This window comes from Chelonia mydas, chromosome 2 (assembly GCF_015237465.2).
Source record: "Chelonia mydas isolate rCheMyd1 chromosome 2, rCheMyd1.pri.v2, whole genome shotgun sequence".
Taxonomy (NCBI): domain Eukaryota; kingdom Metazoa; phylum Chordata; order Testudines; family Cheloniidae; genus Chelonia; species Chelonia mydas.
In genome coordinates, this window is record NC_057850.1 from 142,071,270 (window position 1) to 142,090,023 (window position 18,754).

General features: G+C 42.7%; 1 protein-coding gene across 8 annotated transcripts in view; it reads left to right on the forward strand.

The window, feature by feature from the left end:
* The window catches only part of NFX1 (nuclear transcription factor, X-box binding 1), a 220,057-nt gene that overhangs the window by 13,270 nt on the left and 188,033 nt on the right, over positions 1 to 18,754 (forward strand). For 6 of the 8 annotated variants that reach the window (XM_043540287.1, XM_043540286.1, XM_043540291.1 and 3 more), the window contains exons 2-3: positions 8,030 to 9,058; positions 17,204 to 17,365. In XM_043540287.1, the coding sequence (XP_043396222.1) occupies positions 8,030 to 9,058; positions 17,204 to 17,365 (1,191 nt within the window). Of the gene's footprint in view, positions 1 to 6,038; positions 6,389 to 8,029; positions 9,059 to 17,203; positions 17,366 to 18,754 lie in introns of those variants that run through there. The other 2 variants (XM_037893371.2, XM_037893373.2) reach the window with 1 other exon arrangement.

An 18,754-nucleotide genomic window follows, 5' to 3' on the forward strand; every position in this document is an offset into this window, starting at 1 on the left:
CTTTGTCCTTGAACTGAAACATATTGTTTTTTCTCCGCTCCCCCCCAAGTTCTGTATTGTGGTTTCATCTTACAGCTATGCCAGAGGTTTTGTCTACACTAGAGATACTTGATGTAGTAACTACAATTTGAACTCACAGTACGTCTATAACACATTTTGCTTCCAACAATGCACAGGTGTTATACCACTGCTTTCTGAACTCCGCTGCACAAGGATTTAGTAGGCCAGAAGACATGTACCTTTCTCTTCAACTTTGTGCTACTATCAGTAGTGCTACTCAGAGAAAACCATCATACTAATGTATTGCCAGCTAGCCTGAAGCCAGTGTTTGGTTGCTGGTGGCCATCTGAGGAGATAAGGAGGATCAGGACCAGCTGAACTGTCACTCTCAAGACTTTAGTATATAAAAATATGATTAGCTGAGAGGCGTATAACTTTGAGCAGCACAGAGATACTTTAGAGACTTAAGGCCTACGACAATAGCAGCTCTGGCTTGAGGCTGAAAATGTATCTATTCTGTAGTAATCTACACAGAATCCTTAGTGCTTGCACTTCCAAGCTGCCCTAAATGCTACAAGATAGCACAGAGGCAACTTACGCAGTGTGTTGGTGAAATAGAAAAATAACTGCTCTTTTAAACTGGTGGATCAGAGGGATGAAGAGCTGCACTGCAGTATGTCAGTGGTGTTGCTGAGATCTTCTTGGGATCCCAGCATCCAGACATGGCAGTGGAGATGGCAGCTGAGATTTTGTCAGGAAGGAGGGGAATACTGACAAAACTTTCTGTACTAGATATGCAGGTTTGATTATACTATGGACAGATTGGAGCTGTTTTTTCAAGCTTTGAGGCCAGAGAGAGTTTTCTGAGTTGTTACGAATGTTGCCATTAGTGTTTTGGTAAGCGAGCGGAGTGGAAGTATCCCCTTTTGTACTTGCTTTGCCATTTCCCACTCTGCTCTGCCTTCACAGTTTTCCCTACCTTCCTGACATTATCAGCAGCTGCCAGGCCCAGCATTTCTAATCTGGTTCTTCTGTAATTTCGAAACTTTCATAGATTCTAAGACAAGGCGGGACCACTGTGATCATCTAGTCTGACTTCCTGTATGATGCAGGTCATAGAACTTCCCCAAAATAATTCCTAAAGTATATCTTTTTTTTTTCTTTTTTTTTTTAAATCCATCTTGGCTTCCAAATCTTGACTTTTTCCTTAACTATTTTCTCCCTTTTGATGCATGAGCTGCTGTTCCTAGTTAAGATTGAAGTGCCTCGGTCAGTCTACATGTTGTTTGGCTCAGCCATATGTCATGTACAGACTCAAAATGGTGGATAAACAGGGAAGATTATTGTAGTTATACAGTAGCCACAATTTAAATTCTTCCAATTTAATGCCTAAAAAACAGTCCTAGGCATATAATGGTAACAAAGGGATGACACATGAAAGTAAGGGAGAGATAGCTACATTTCCTATCCTGATAGTTGCCAAACCCAAAGTAAAGTTTTGGAAATCTAGCAGAGATACCAATTTTAAGACTTACTTTCCCCAATCGTCGGTTGGATGTCTGAAACATTTCAGAAACCAATTTTTCAAACCTTGCAATCATATTATGGGGGAAATACATGATTTCCCTCCACAGATACATAGGAGCTCACACTACCTTGCCGTTCATGGAACTGGTCCTCATATCCATGTGAATAACTCTAGCACAGATTTATCAATCTTTGCCCTCACTCTCAAATTGCCTTTTTTTCTTGCTGTGCTTTGCCCTTCACAAAGCAGTTTGTGTGCTGTCTGTGTGTAGTAAGTGACCATTAGTCCAGTTACACTGACCACCCTTTTCCTCTCCACTTTGTACCCACAACAGGATTGTTGAAGGGGATGTCTTTTTACATGAGTAAACTTTGACATGATTTTCTACAGAGCCTCATGGTTGACAGAGTTGAAGGCTTTGGTCAGACTGATAAAGGCCATATACAGCTCCTGGTGGTGTTGACATTTTTCCTGGATCTGCCTGGCTGCGCAAATCATGGTGGCGATGCCTCTTGATGGTCCGAAGTCACACTGGGACTCTGGAAGTACTTCCTCTGCAAGAGGGAGCAGGCGATTCAGTAAGATTCTAGCAAGAATCTTCCCAACAATGGAGAGGAGGACAATGCCTCGATAGTTGCCACAGACGGCTCTATCTCCCGTTTTGAAAATGATGACTATGTTAACATTACGTAAGTCAGTAGGGATTTCTTTGGTGTGCCAGATTTTGAGCAGCAGCAAATGAAGCTTGTTAGTCAGTGTTTCCTCCCCATTTTCTGTACTTCAGCTGGTATTCCATCAGGACCTGATGCTTTTTGGTTCTTTATTTGCTTAATTGTTTTGTGGACCTCCTCAGGTGTTGGTGGGTTGGCAAGAGTTTCCCGGATTGGGTGCTGAATGATGGAGTTGATGGTGTTGTCAGTCCCAGTCTATTCTCAATTTAGAAACTTTTGATAGTGTTTCTTGCAGTGCTTTTTGATGGGTTAGTTGTCTTTAAGAAAGATACTACCATCTTCAGATCTCGGTGGTGTGAGGCCACATGAGCTTGGTCTGTAAAGGTCTTTGTCTCACCAAAAAAGCTTCGTATATCATGTCTGTCAATGAATTATTGGATTTCTTGTACTTTGTCCTCCCACCAGTCTTTTTTGATTTCTCGGGTCCTCCTTTGAACTTTAGCTTTGAGCTGATGGAAAGAGCTTTGCTACAGACTGGATAATGGATGGTTTTGCCAGATGCAGAAAGCTTTTCTCTTCTGGTCCAAAAGGGCTGTGATCTCAATGTTCTTGGCCGCCATCAGGACTTTGACGACAAATAGCAAGGCCGATGGATTCCTCATAAGTCTCATGGATGGTCTGTTTTAGGGCTTCCCAGTCTTCTTAGACACTTGTGTTTGTCATTTCAAGGGGTGCATATAGTCAGTTTTTCACTGAGGAGTGCTTGGAAGTTCTCTTGGCACACTGTGGATTGAAGTCTTTGGATGTTGTATTGCCATCTGTATGGTTTGGATTGCTTTCTATGTTTTGATGCAATCTTGATGAACATGACTGACCGCAACAGGCGGTGGTCAGTCCATTAATTGTTGGCTCCTCTCATGATGTGGGTGATTTGGACATCTCTTAGAGCCTGTGTTCTTACAATGACTTAGTCTAGGAGGTGCCATTGTTTTGAGCAGGAGTGTTGCCAAGTTGTTTTGTACTTGTTGCTTTGTCTGAAGATGGTGTTTGTGATCACAAGGTTGTGCTCTGCTCATTTGCTGAGTAGAAGGATGTCATTGGAAATGGTCTTGCCCACTCCTTTTTTCATACAGCTACTCCATGCATTAGAATCTTGGCCAACTCTTGCGTTAAAGTCCCCTAAGAGGATTACCTTATCTGTTTTTGGAATAGATGACTGACAAATCTATCAAGGTCAGCGTAGAAGGATTCTTTCGGTTCTTCTTCAGCATGAAATGTTGTGCATATGCACTGATTATGGTGGCAAATGACTTATTGACCAGTTGGATACAGCGGGTCCTAAGGTGCTTAACGCCAGTGGGGACCCCCTGGGGGGCCACTAGCAGGTGACAGGGTGTCCTCCAAAATAAATCAGCAAGCAGGGCTGGCATTAAATTCGCTGGGACCCAGGGCAAAGAGCTGAAGCTGAAGCCCCGCCTCCCGTGGCTGAAGCCAAAGCCCAAGCAACTTAGCTTCTTGGGGACCTGGGAAACTGCCCTGCTTGCTACCCCCTGCCACCAGCCCTGGCTTTTAATCTACTGGATATGCAGAAAAACAGTTGCTGTGGTGCAGGTGAGTTGTGGAATTTTTATAGCATGTTGCGGTGGCCTCAGAAAGAAAAAGGTTGAGAACCCCTGGTCTAGGTCACTGTAAAAAGTATTTGTAATGATCGTCTTGTCTTTCTGAGCATGCCACTTATTTAATATATCTGGTATGAATAGCTGATTACTGCTTAAGAAATGAGCATGTTTAAAAATTATCTTTGTACTTATGCATACATAGTGTATTATTGTTGACATAAACATATTAAGATCACAAGAATGGCCATACTGGGTCAGACCAAAGGTCCATCCAGCCCAGCATCCTGTCCTCCGACAGTGGCTAATGCCAGGTGCACCAGAGGGAATGAACAGAACAGACAATCATCAAGTGATCCATTCCCTGTTGCTCATTCCCAGCCTCTGGCAAAAAGGAATTATACTAAGGAATGCTTTTTAAAAATGAAAGGCTTGCAATTTGCTAAGTTTAAAAATATACAAGCTTATTTCATCCTAAATCATAAGAAGCTGATGTTTTCATTTTAGAGTAAAGCATGAGCTAACAACTCCTACAAATGTTACCTAACTTCAGATATTCTTAAACGTGTGTTTAAAAACAAACCCATAGGTTTATCTCTTTCACAAGGCGGGTGTGGGAATAAGTTAATATACTTCATTAGCTGAAAACTATAGTAAGGAACTTTTTGCCCTCTTTTCTTTCAGGTCTTTCATAAAAGAAAGTAGATTAGGCAGAGTTTGTGTATCTGAAATGTTTAAGCTGTAAATTTCTGGGACACTGGCCATTTTGATCACATGCCTCTATGTCATAGTATGTATTGTTTTTTGTTTTTTTTTTGTGCTGGAGGGTGGATTAAAGGAAATTAAAAGTCATCCTTACATGACCCTTGCTTCAACCTCAACTGTGTAGAGGTTATCTTTCCATAACAAAGTGCACACACCTGCAGAGATAGAATTAGAAGACAAGACCCACAGCTTTAGAATACACCCCTTTTCTGCCACTTGTCTTTACCACTTCTCTGTTTAGCAATGGAAGGACCTTTTTTAATGTTCTAAGCTGCAATATGCTCGTGCAAATTTTTTACCCACTCTTGCTCCAGTGAATTCAATGACAAAAAATTCCATGGATTGGAAATCAGTATTTTGCCTATTACACCCCAAACCACCCACAACAAAAATAGCTGTTAACCTTATTTAGTCACAACCCGATTTCTTCAATGAATAAAGCAGCTGCAAGAGTTTTCAAGGAGATACATATATGTAAATCTGGAGGGTTAAAAAAGTCAAATGACACCCAGATTTGAATTTTTTACTTTAGGCTAAATTCTTAATGACCTGTAACATTATCAGACAATTTGAGTTTTCTTCATACTTCTTAAAAACATTCCCTTTTATCTTCAGAATACTTTTAGCAATTTTCTGACTAAACCAATCTTCTAAGCAAGAGTTAGTGTGACTGAAATATGTCTCTGATTAGGGCTGTCAATTAGTCGCAGCCAACTCATGCGATTAACACAAAAAAATTAGTCACAGTTTTAATTTCACTGTTAAACAATAGAGTACCAATTGAAGTTTATTAAAATGTATTAAATATTTTGGATGTTTTCTACATTTTCAAATATATTGATTTCAGTTACCACACAGAATACAAAGTGTACCATATTCACTTTATATTATTTTTATTACAAATATTTGCACTGTAAAAATGATAAACAAAAGAAATAGTATTTTTCAGTTCACCTCATACAAGTACCATAGTGCAATCTCTTTATTGTGAAAGCACAACTTACAAATGTAGATTTTTGTTGTTACATAACTGCACTCAAAAACAAAACCATGTAAAACTTCAGAGCCTACAAGTCCACTCAGTCTTACTTCTTGTTCAGCTAATTGCTAAGAGAAACAAATTTGTTTGCATTTACAGGAGATAATGCAGCTCGCTTCTTATTTAGTGTCACCTGAAAGTGAGAACAGAGGTTTGCGTGGCATTTTTGTAGCCAGCATCATAAAGTATTTACGTCCCAGATATGCTAAACATTCAAATGCCCCTTCATACTTTGGCCACCATTCCAGAGGACATGATTCCATGCTGATGACGCTCGTTAATTAAATTTGTGACTGAACTCCTTGGGGGAGAATTGTTTGTTTCCTGCTCTGTTTTACATCTGCATTCTGCCACATATTTCATGTTATAGCAGTCTTGGATGATGACCCAGCATGTTGAATACTTTAACTGCAGGTTTGACTAAACGAAAAGGTACCAATGTGAGCTATCTAAAGATAGCTACAGCACTCGACCCAAGATTTAAGAATCTGAAATGCTTTCCAAAAGTTGATCAGGATGGGGTGTGGAGCATGCTTTCAGAAGTCTTAAAAGAGCAGCACTCTGATGCGGAAACTACAGAACCCAAACCACCAAAAAAGAAAATCAGCCTTCTGCGGGTGATATCTGACTAAGATGATGAAATTGAACATGTGTTGGACTGCACTGCTTTGGATCATTATCGAGCAGAACCCATCATCAGTGTGGACACGTCCTCTGGAATGGTGGGTGAAGCATAAAGGGACATACGAATCTTTAGCACATCTGGCACGTAAGTATCTTGCAACACTAGCTACAACAGTGCCATGTGAACGCATGTTTTCACTTTCAGGTGACATTGTAAACAAGAAGCTAGCAGCATTATCTCCTGCAAATGTAAACAAACTTGTTTGTCTGAGTGATTGGCTGAACAAGGAGTAGGATTAAGTGCACTTGAAGGCTCTAAAGTTTTATATTGTTTTGTTTTTGAGTGCATTTATATAACAAAAAAAATTACCTTTGTTAGTTGCGCTTTCACGGTAAAGAGGTTGCACTTCGGTACTTGTGTGAGGTCAATTGAAAAATACTATTTCTTTTATCATTTTTACAGTTCAAATATTGGTAATAAAAATAATATACAGGGAGTACTGTACACTTTATTCTGTGTTGTAATTGAAATCAATATATTTGAAAATGTGAAAAACATCCAAAAATGTTTATATAAATAGTATTCTATTATTTCACAGCGCGATTAATCGCAATTAATTTTTTTAATCGCTTGGCAGCCATATCTCTGATAGAACATGGCTGCAACTTTAACTATAGAGACAGTACTGTCTCCTCATCATATAAGACAGGAGTGGCAAACATATTGCCTGCCCAAAGGACCCACAGCTCCTGTAGAAATTAACAAAGGAATCTGCCTATAGCTCTGCCACAGTATAAAAGGGTTGGGAGGGAGTTAAAGTCAAAGTGGGTGGAGTGGAAGAGTGAGATAATGACTGAGCCCCTACCCTACCTCCCTCCGCATCAGTGCCAATATGCCCCTCAGCTTTGGCTTAGGAGAGGGTCCTTCCCAGGGCTCGCCGCCCACATGGGTCACCCCTTGTCTCTTTCCCTCACCCCACTCAATTTCTGCTTCCACCAATCTCCCAGCACTGGGATCAGAAGAATCTTCTTTCCAGACTTCTCCCTCATTGCCATTGCTGAAGGGCCTCATACTACTAAGCACAAGGAAAAGGAAGTTTTTATTACTACTACTACACTCCCACCTTCATCCAGGAACCAGAACCTGGCAGGCAGAGAGGAGGAGGAAGAGTGGGGAGAAGAATCAATAAACTGGGTAGGGCAGAGGAACGAGAGGGTAGGAAAAAGGGGCTATGGGGGAAAGGAAGTTGATTAGAAGAAGAGGACACAAGGCTGGGGGGAGAATGCCAAAGTGAGGTTGGGTGGGGAGGTGTTGTGAATGTCCAAAGTGGGACAATGGGTAGGGAAAAGAGGGGACATTCACATAAAGAATGGAGGTCATGGGGTGAAGAAAGGAGGTTTCAGAAATACAAAGGGTTTCTTGTGAAAAGTCTTTAAATCTGGTATTTTACTTGGCTAGCTAAAGGATGCTGCACTCAGAAGACTGCAGAATTTTCTTCCTAGTGAAATTTTTACACTCAGCCCAAAACTGAGAAGGTGCAGAACAAATTTAACATGCTTGTAAGGCAAATAGAAAATAACTATTTTCATATAAGCAATGAAAACTCCCAGAAAAAATCGAATTTCTGGATATTGGTCCTTATTTTGCAATTTAGTGTTTGGAGCAGCTGCACTATTCGGCCCATTGTGTATGCAGTAGATTTTGCTGTGGTACATCATTAGAGGAATTTTAATACTTTATGCAGTTCTGAACTTCAGTAACTCTCTTTTTTGTTTTACTTTTTAGGTGTATTAAACTTCAATCCGGATGCAGCTGATTTCATTCCAAGAGAGAGAGAGACTCCTGATGTAAATTGGAGAAGTCTGGGTAGATTGGAATCCAATAGGAATCGGAACAGAAATGATACTCTACCACTTCCTAGTCAGTCTTCTGATAGAGGCACAGACTATGTAAGCTCTTCCACAAAGCAACACAGCTTTTATAGTCCAGAAAGCCAGTACTGTAGCCAGCAAGATTTTCTCCAGGTTGCTAGTACCAGTAAACCTCATAAGAATCCTAGTTTTCAAAGCCAGCGATGGCACAGATCTAGAAGTGATAGGACATATACAAGAAACCGGATAAGGCAATCATCTGATGGTACAACCAACATGACAATTGTAGATACCACATTAATACCAAGGTGGAGAGTCAATCCTAAAGAATACAATGACTTTTGCTCTTCAGAGAGTGACAAGGAGGTATCTAGTGCAGATAATAGAGGGGCAAAGCCAAAGAAAACACACCTGATGCCTGTATCTGGAAGAGGCCTCAAAGAGAAGGGGAAGCAGTTACATGAGCGGGATAAGAGAGTGACATCTAAACAGCAGGATTATATGTTTGAAAACATACCATCTCTGGATCTGACTCAGTCTGACTCTTCAGAAGCATCTTTTGGCAAAGCATTGTACGATGGATATGCTGGCAATAGTGATGAACAAAAAAGATATCCATTTGCGAACAAGAAATACTCCAGGAAGTCCATGTGGAGTAAACCCCAGTTAGGTAAAGAAATCCAGAAAAAACAAGATACTCACCGCAGTAAAAATACAAAAGCAGTTAAGAAGCCACCTCTTACTTATACTCAAAAAGATAAAATTAGTGAGAGGAGCAAAGAATCAGGTGTTCACAACAATGATCAAAACTTAGGGGAATCAGTCAAATGTGGTGGAAGACAGCTTCACCTACAGGTGGAACACACAACCTCCCTTCACTTCAATTGGACTCGGTATTGGAAAAAGCAGAGTAATGTACCAAGGAACAAGGAAACTCATACAGGTAAGTTTCCTGGACTGGTTTAGACCTTCAAATTAACGGTCTGGTCCTGTGAGATGAACAATTTCAACGGATATTGATGTTTGTTGGCATTTCACAGGAGTTGCTGAACACCTCACAGGGTCTGTTTCAAAGGATGCAAAGGATACTTAATATTCCTGTATTATATTTAAATGCATCTGTTTGCTATGTGTCTGGTGATTTTCCATAATTCCCACTTCATTATAGAAAGGTGGCAGCCTTTTCACAGGTTTTGTTTAAAGCTGAATTTTGCATCTTTTGTAAATCAGACTTCAAAATGGAGGTCACGTCAGGGACAAGAGTAGAATTGGGGGGAAAATGTGAAGTGATTTGAACAAGTGTTCTAAAGCTGGAGCATACTTAAATGAAATTATTGTCAAAGTTGCAAAAGTTTTCTAATGTTTTGTTGCACACAGAGAGGAGCTAATTAAGGGATGAGTAAAATGAAACTCCTATTCCTGGACTCCCCTTGTTGAGATCAAGCATATGGTACCAATAATATGTAATATTGGAAATACAAAAAAAGATATTAGGCTTTAGTTTTGAAACAGTGGAGTGGAAAGGTGTGGCACTGACCTTCAATGAGTAGATCACCAGCACAATGTTCAGACTCTGTAATGGAACTTGTGGAATGTCTTCAGTTCTAGGCTTTGGAACTCAAACAGATGTGGAGGGGACTGACTACCCTCCAAAACCACAACACTGATTTCTATTTTTCATCTAAAGAAATAGCTCCTTCACTCAGGCCTGGCTTACACTACAAAGATAGGTTGGATGTTACCGTGCATCGACTTACATGTGTGTATGTCTAAACTCAAATTTGATTGCTACCTATGTAAGCGCCCTCATAAGGGTGACATATTAACACCCCTGCCCAAATGGCATTGAGCCATGCTTGACATACTGTGATTGATGCAGAGCGAGTGTAAATGCTGTGTGACCTATCTTGACCCTAACTGTCCTTCAGCAGCTGTCCAACAATGATCGCTCTGGTCACAATTGTGAACTCCACTGCTCAGGGGTCACAGAGCCCGGAAAGCCATGTCTCTCCGCCTTTTAAACCCTCACCAATTCTTTAAAATGCCTTTTCCTCATTTCCCATTTCAGCAGTTTTCCCTCATTGTGTACAGCTGCTCAACCGACCATGCCGGCTCCATGTATGTCTGCCTGTAGTAGACACGAGTTATTGGATCTCCTAGATGTATGGGGGGAAGAGGCTGTGTAGGCAGAGCTATGGACTAGTCATAGAGACATGGATATGTATGAAAACATTACATAGGGGATGCAGGTAGCAGCAGCAGTGCCACATGAAAGCAAAGATGCTGCAGGAGGTATACTACAAGGCCATGGAGGCCAACAGTTGAGCTGATGCCAAGCTGCACACTTGTTGCTTTTACTACGAGTTACATGCAATACTTGGCAGAGAACCCACGAGCATCTGCAGACCACTGTGGATACCTTAGAGGAGCCTGAGACAGAGACCCATGTGATCAACAGCGAGGTGGAGATGGGAGATGTTGTAGGGGAATCCAGCTATGCTGCAAGCCATGTACTTCCAATACTCCACCGCAGACTTGCCAGTCCTGCCAGCTGAGCACGGAGAAACCTGATGAAGTTAGCCAGACGCAGGTATTGACTCTTCATTGTTTTCCTTGTATGAGACGAGGTAGCGGTATACCAACCAGATAGTTGTCTGCTTCTCAATCCCCTGTATGGTTAGGTGGTGGTGGTGGTGGCGGCGGCAGTGGCATGCAGAGCAGTTCATAGGAGTGCTCTCAGGAAGATACAAAGAAATCTTCATGAAGGCTTCATAGATGTACTCTGCAATCCCCTCCTGGAGGTTTCTAGGAGTGGCTGCCTTATTTATTCCTCAATGGTAGGTCAGTTTTCCATGCCACTCTGTAATGACTTCGCCTGGCACCATTGCAGTTCACAGGCTAGCGGCATATAGTTCTGGGCAGCTTTGGGACATCAGTAGCAGCTGTGCTTTCCGTGCCTTTGTTACCCTCAGGAGTGAGATATCGGCTAAAATCACTACCGCCTGTGGAAAATTAGTGCCAGTACTCTGCACCATTGCCCTATGGTCGTACCAATGGAAATAAAGGCTGATGTTTCATTGTTTCATATAATGGAAACGTTCCTTCCTCATTTTTTCTCCTCCCTCCTCACCCTTCCCTCCCCCCCCCCCCCCAGCTTCTATGCCCTTGGTGGGACATATTCCCAATGCCTGGGACTGGAGAGCTAGGGTGTGCAGAGGGACTCCAAAGCTGAAGTGTCAACAAGCATGGTTTTATGGGATTAAGAAAATGGGGTTCTGAAATGTATCTTTCACTTTCCACTGTGACTGTAAATCCGATGATACATTGTCTGTTTTATCTGTAGCTACTGCTGTTGGGGCCCTGTGGAGTACCCCTTCCACACCAATGGAATGACTGACTCTGATGAGGACGGAAAGAAGGGGACTGTGGAGGATATGTTCATTGAGATTCTCCAAGCTAGTGCTGCATTAGACTGTGAATGGGGGGCCTGCTATGTGAATGTGGCAGGCCACATAGAAAAGCCCAGAAGTCTCAGTGGGAAAAGGAGAGGGAGATGCACCGGGAAATGAGTCTTTTTAGGCAGGAAATACAAATGCAGCAGACCCTTGTTGACCTACAGGTCCAGCAATCATGAGCTCACTTCTCTTCGCAGTCAGTGGAGAACTCCATTTTAGCACCTCCCTGTAGGAAGGTAGAGTGGCCTCCCACTGAGCCAGAGGGGGCAGGACCACTCTCTGAGCCCAGGTAGGTGGAGCCAGGCTGTGCCCATCCCTCCCACTGGAAGTCAGGAGGCAAAACAGAAAGTATAAAGGGCAGGTCCTGGAGCTCAGTTGTGCTGCAGCCACTGGAGGAGACAGACGCCTCCCACCCCACCCTTTCCTGTTGCTGGAAACCGTACAGGAGCCCTGCTGAGCTGAGGACTTGCCAGAGCTGCTCGCTGACCAAGGCACTGAGGACTCAGCTACTGGCAGTCCCAGCATCTACCCTGAGGAAACTGTGTACTCCCACGAATCCAGATACACCCAAAGGGGAGGAAGTGGCCAAGGGACAGCTGACCCAGTCTGGCTGCATTGCTGCTGGAAACCTGGTCAACGTGTTGTGGCTGGATTCCCCGCTGACCCACTGGTGGAACAATCACTGGGCTGGGACCCGGTGGAGTTGGGTGGGCCCGGGTCCCCCTGCCGGATTCCCGGCAGCATCCCCACCTTAGGCCACGAGGCCTGCATTTGTCTGCCATCTACCTGAGCCAAGACATCAGGCAATAAACAGCCGACTGCTCTGCCCCATCTCAGAGGTCAGAGAAACCTCTCCTGAGGCCTGAGGCTGTTTGGTACCCGGTCCTGAGACTAATTGCGGCTCTGCCTCTGCCTAAAGGCTCACACACTGCTCATTGCCCTGCCTTGCCTGAGGGCAGAAGCTTTTAGACTGTTTGGTGCTCTGCCCTGCCAGAGGCCCAAGCCATACATCCTTGCAGCTCTGCCCTGCCTAAGGGCCAGAGCCCTAAGCTGTTTACTGTAGTTCTCTGACTGTGGGTGATGCCCACTGACGTAGTGAGGTGGAGTGGCCTCCCACTGACCCAGAGGGGGAGGACCCACCGCTAACCCACTGCATTTCCTTACAGCCCCTCAACATTCCAGGTGACATCGTGGGCTGAATCCCTATCCCTGTTACTTCATGCCTGGGGACAGTAAGGACAACCAGAACTTCACATACATCCCCCATGGCGCTCTCAGGTCAGCGTACGTGTAGCTGAAATGGGCAGGAATGTTTTCTACTGTTCTAATTTTAAAGTTCTGTTTTGATAATTTTAGCAGTTTGAATTGTATTTGTTTTTAATTGTACTTTTTGTCTTTTTTGTACTTTTTTTGGTATGCAATAAATTTTTATTTACTGAAAATAAGTTCATCTTTATTACTTCACGGCATGTACTCCAGGATGCCTAGTCCTACTCAAAGCATCTACTACTTGTAAATGTACAGGGCCACTGAATTCATAGGTACAGTTTTTTTTTTAAAAAGTGTATTAATTACAAATGTACAGCAAACATGGCAAAATTCATAGATGCATTACAAGACCATGTGATGTTCATAAATGGTACACCAAGCAGTACACAATTTCTAACAGCCTCTAAAACTGCAGGCCAGGGCCAGCGCTGGCCAGCACAGCACATTACTGTGAGTGACCATTAAAGTGCTCCTTCAGTGCATAGATCCTCAATGAGATCTTTAACGGCCCTTGTGTCTGCCTGTTGAAAGTAATCAGACAGCCACTCCATCTCTGCCCTCTATCCTGGTGGCATTTTCCCCCCTTTACTTCACAGATATTATGCAAGACGCAACAGGCAGCTATAACCAGGGGGATATTTTTCTCACTGTGATCTAATCTAGTGAGTAAACACTGCCAGTGTCCCTTCAGTCTGCTGAAAGCACATTCAAATGTCATTCTGCACCTCCTGAGCTGGTCGTTGAAACTTTAGTATGTCAGGGTGGCCAGCGTAAGGCTTCATGAGGAAGGGGTAGGATGGGTCCCCCAGGATCACTATTGACATTTCAACATTGCCAGTGTAATATGCTGGTTGGAAAAGCATGTCCCTGCTTGCAGCTTCCTGTGAACAGTCCTGTTCTTAAAGATGTGAGCATCCCATACCTTCCCTGACCAGCCCATGTTGATATCGGTGAGGCATTCCCCATGATCCACCAACATTTGCAGAACCACAGGAAAGGAGCCATTTCCGTTGATGTACCCTGTCAAGATGGATTGGTGCGAAATTAGGGATGTGTGTGCCATCTATCACCCCAACACGGTTCGGGAACTCCTTTTCTGCACATCCATCCACGATGTCCTGCATATTGCCTAGAATTGCTGTTTTGTGTAACAGGATATCCTAAATGGCCATATACGCTGGTGTGGTAACAACCTCTGCTGTGGATTTTCCAACTCTAAAAGATTTCCCATTGACTGGTAGCAATCCGGCTTTGCAAGATTCCACTGCGTGATTGCCACTTACTTCTTAACCGTCAATGCAGCTCTTATTCTGGTGTTCATGCACTGGAAGGTGAGGGCCAGAAAAAAGTGCTATGTGGGTGTGGCACACTTTACCTCCAAGCAGCACACTGGAACCCCCATATTCACCTGTTGTATAATTGATATATTTCACACAAAGCATGTCATGTAAGATACCTTATGAAGGGTCATGATCTGCTGAAACCCATTCTGTCAAACTGTCTATTGTTAGTGTGCATCAAGTTATGAGACTTTGCTGAGTGGTTGTTACTGAAATATGCTGTAAATTTGATAGTGACATACAAAGGATGTGATCCCAGCCTAGGAGGATGTTCCACAACCATTAATTAGCAGGGGAGTTGTAATAAAAGTTTTTTACAATTCAGTGACAGTTGCACAAGACCACACCAGGGGAATCACTCAACCCTGTGACTCAGCAAAGCCCACGAGGACGTGTTTTGGGCTAGTATTTTCCAGGCATGTGGACTGATGGTATAAAATAAGGGACAGTAGCATCATGCCTTTGCCTTTCTCCTCCCCCACCTACATTGGAAACAACAAGAATACTGAGAAGACAAAGACTTCAACTGAGGAGACTGGTCCCAGGTTTGAGAGAGAGAGGCCTGTGTATTAAGAACCCTAACATCCAGTGGGGTGGGAAAACTGCTTGATCTAAATACTGCCTAGTGTAATAAGGTTTGAGACTTAGATTGTGTGCTTATCTTTTTTTTTTTTTTTTGGTAACTATTTCTGACCCGTTATACCTACCACTTATTATCACTTACAATCTTTCTCTAGTTAATAAATCTGTTTTATATTTTACCTAAAACTGTATTTTGGTTGAGGTGCTTGGGAAAATCTCAGCTCAGGTTACAAAGGCTGGTGTATGTCCTCTCCACATTGAGGGAGGGGCAGACTGGATAATAAACTTACACTGACCAGGGCAAGACGCTACAGCTCTGGGGTGCAAAGCTGGGGAGATGGGGGGAATTGTCTGGTGTCTTTTTCTGTGTGATTCGTGAGTGGCTTTGGGAGCATTCACAAAATCTAGCTGAATGTGGCGCCCGACATGCTGTTGTGCTGAGTGATAGCAGCGCCTGAGAGGTTTGGTGCTTGTCACTAGCAAAGCATTGTGAGAGATGGCCCAGGTTGGAGAGTTAAGGGGGCACAGCAGTACTCCAGTTCCAGGTTGTGCCCTAGGGATCCTGTCACAGCAGGTTTGTGGTATTTAAAAAAGGCTTAAAAACTATGGAATGGGGATGGTATTATGGGATGGAGAAAGTTACATGGTGTATGCTTGACTCTTGCCCTCAGCCACCCCAATGCCCATGCAGCTTGTGTGTACCCCACAACATATTGCAACAATTTGTCAAAAGGTATTTCACCGAAGGGTGATGCAGAGCACCCTGGGTGTACCTCTCTTGCACCGAAGTTTGTGTTGGGACGGGCACTTCTGGTGAGGATGTGTAGAACCAACCCAAGCAGCCATACTGGAACTGCGGCGGCTTTATGCTGACATAACTTGAGTCGACCAAAGTTTGTAGTGTAAATGTGGCCTTGCAGCAGCAGGCTGTCCTCCTCTAAAGCAGACCCACTATTAGATGATACCCCACCATACATGAGCCAGTGTTCTACACAACCACATAAAAATACTTAAGAGGGAAGGAAGTCTTAATAAGATTGAAGCCATTGTGGTGTTTGGTGGCCCTTTTGAAAGGGATATCTCTTTCACTGTTTTCAGTGGGACTGAGCATCTTGATTCCACCATCATCCCCAAGGGCAGGATGTGGCATCAGTCCCATTGAGGACTGTGGGAAATGGGCATTTTGGAAGGGAAAATTTTTTTGTGCCAGGTAACTTGACAAATAAAAGTAAAAAATAACCATTAATCCTAAATGTCTTCAAAAGCCACCCATTGGACTGGATCCCGTCATCAGATAGGCCGGAAGGAAACGTGAAAGTACCATGTATGTGTGTGCTGCTAGGGAGCTCAAATTACACTAACTATTGCCCTGTCACCAACTTTTCAAACTTCCCATATTAAAATTCTGTGCATTGGCAGCATTGTAATATTTCTTTTAGGTTTAATGGTCGTTTTTGCTCATTTTTTTTATAACTTAAAAATAGTAAATTTTCCTTCAGAAGAAACCTTAAATGTGCCCTGTAATGACACAGTGCAAAACCACTCAACTATGATTAAGTATTTTAGGTTTTGTGGACTCAGATTAGATTAAATTGACTTCTAAAGATGCCCTTGATTTTTTTTCTTCTCCTCTCCTCCCCCTACTCCTATGGGTTAGCTGTAGGGCAGAGTTAATGTTGTTTGGCTGCCCTAACTATATTTGCACACCTTAATGTATTTTCAGACTTTTCCCACTATCTGTTTTTAGTTTCTTCCAGCTGGTGTTTGAGGTGCACTTCCCTCTTTGTTTTCAGGGTAGTCTTTGATACTAATTTGCCTACTAAAAGGGTCCCACATTATGGCAACCATCCCTTTGGGTTAGAGTAGTTGAATGTGGCTCTGTCTGGAGCCCACCACTCTGTTCCTAAAACAGCCAGTTAGAAAATGCTTCCTCTTGTGGGTGGAGTATGAAGCCTTCCGCATGTTTCCAGTACTGCATCATTCAGCTGGTCTGTAAATAATGCACAGGTACAGGATTTTAACTTCGTTTAGATTGAGATTTGTATAGTGATGTATATGTTGCGGTGTTCTTTGTAAATAGTAAAAAAAAGCTAAATTCTCCCACTTAAGGTAGTTGGAACAAAAGACTTGTAAAATTTTCTTTTTTGCCAAATAAGAATCACTAATAGGTTTAAAGGAAACACCTGAACAATTTATTATTGCTTTTGCCCAAATTTAAGAGACTGACACACACAAAAGCAGAAAATTTGTACCAAATTTTTGGATTGGAATCTTTCAGCTTTTCTAACAGAAGGAAAAAGTTTTGCATTATATCCACAGGAAGAAATAAATTCTAAAATTGCATTTAAAGTGTAGCATATTTTGGTGCCATTTTTAGTGTGTATAACTTGTGCATATTGTCTTGATTAATTTAGGTGTGTATGTATTGAATTTTCTTTTCAGGTTCTCTGATAGAGCAGCTGACCACAGAGAAATATGAGTGTATGGTGTGCTGTGAGGTGATCCGAAAAATAGCCCCGGTATGGAGCTGTCAGAATTGTTATCATGTGTTTCATCTGAACTGCATTAAGAAGTGGGCAAGATCACCAGCATCTCAAGCCGAAGGTAGGTATTTTCTTATCAGATGTACAGAGAAGTTCACATTTTTCATGGGTATGTGGAAGAAGACAAATTCTAGTCCTAAATTACCTGTGCATTTAAGTTGATTAGTACAACTGCCTCCGAATAAAGCAAGCTTTAAATCAGAGATGGGCAAATTTTATGGTTCTTCACATTACAACGCTAATGTTATTTTCTATACTTTTGGCTGAATGAACTTCCAGGAGAGAGAGAGAGTGAGAAAGTGTGTGTGAGAATGATAGTGGCATGCCAGTACTGCTATGGTTACAGATGCATTAAGACATCTGTTTAACTGTTACCTTTTCTAAGTTCTCTAAAATTGACGTGCTTAGTTGGATTTATTTGAAATTTGCTGTGCTTCAGGAGGGTGCAGGATAGGGTTAGTCACCCATATATTGGAGACATGTGTATGTAGTGTTCTGGCAATATGAGCCCTGAAAAAAATAGCCATTTTTAAAGAAACTTATGGGTGGGGTTTTTTTTCCACTCAGGGTTTGAGATCAAACTGTTGATTAGTGGATCAGAATGGAGTCAATCTGCTAAGATTTACCCAACGTAGTGATGGCAGCCTGAGAAAATTAAAATGTACATTTTCTGCACTGCGCACATACCAATACAGAAAAATAGCTAGAGGGTTTCTATTTTTGTCGTTTATATGGTTTAAAACTCAAAGCTTGTAAGCTGTCTAAAATCTGAATGTTTAATTGGATTGCTTTAAAGTTTGGGGTGCCTGATGGGGTGCAGGGTAGTCTGTGTTAGTGATCCAAATTTGAGGTCATTTGACTCTGGGATTCCTGAGTTATGGGGCCTTCCCCAATCCCTTCCCCCACCACCTTCCTTCTGCTTCCTTGTACTGTTAAATGAAGAAGTATTAATCACTGGTAGAATCACATGCATTGTTGAATTTGATGACTGAAGTCACCATCGATGGCTTTGAACTCAGCCTTCAATTAACTAAACTAAGGTTAAATTAATCACAAGCCCTCATCTAAGACAAAAGGAGTTTTGAACTGAGTGGCTGGACATTACATTCCCGCAAATAAAACTGCCACCCCGACTCACAAATGGTAGTAATCATACTATTTTATGTGTGGTGGGTGGGGGAAATTAGACACGTGAATGCTTCTTGGGAGGGGAGGAGTACTAGGGGGTGGAGGAGTGAGGGAATGGTGGGGGATTTTAGGGAGAAGGATAAATGGGAATGGATGTAAGGGGAGGTGAGAGATGCTGGGGGCTTAGGTGAGGGAGGTATTGTACCTCCCCAACTCTGCCAGTGCACTTCAACCGCCCTGCATCTCCCAGTTATGCCAGTGGACCCCAAATATCCTGCACACAGAGCTGTGCCACCTACCATGCACCCCAACTCTGCCAGTG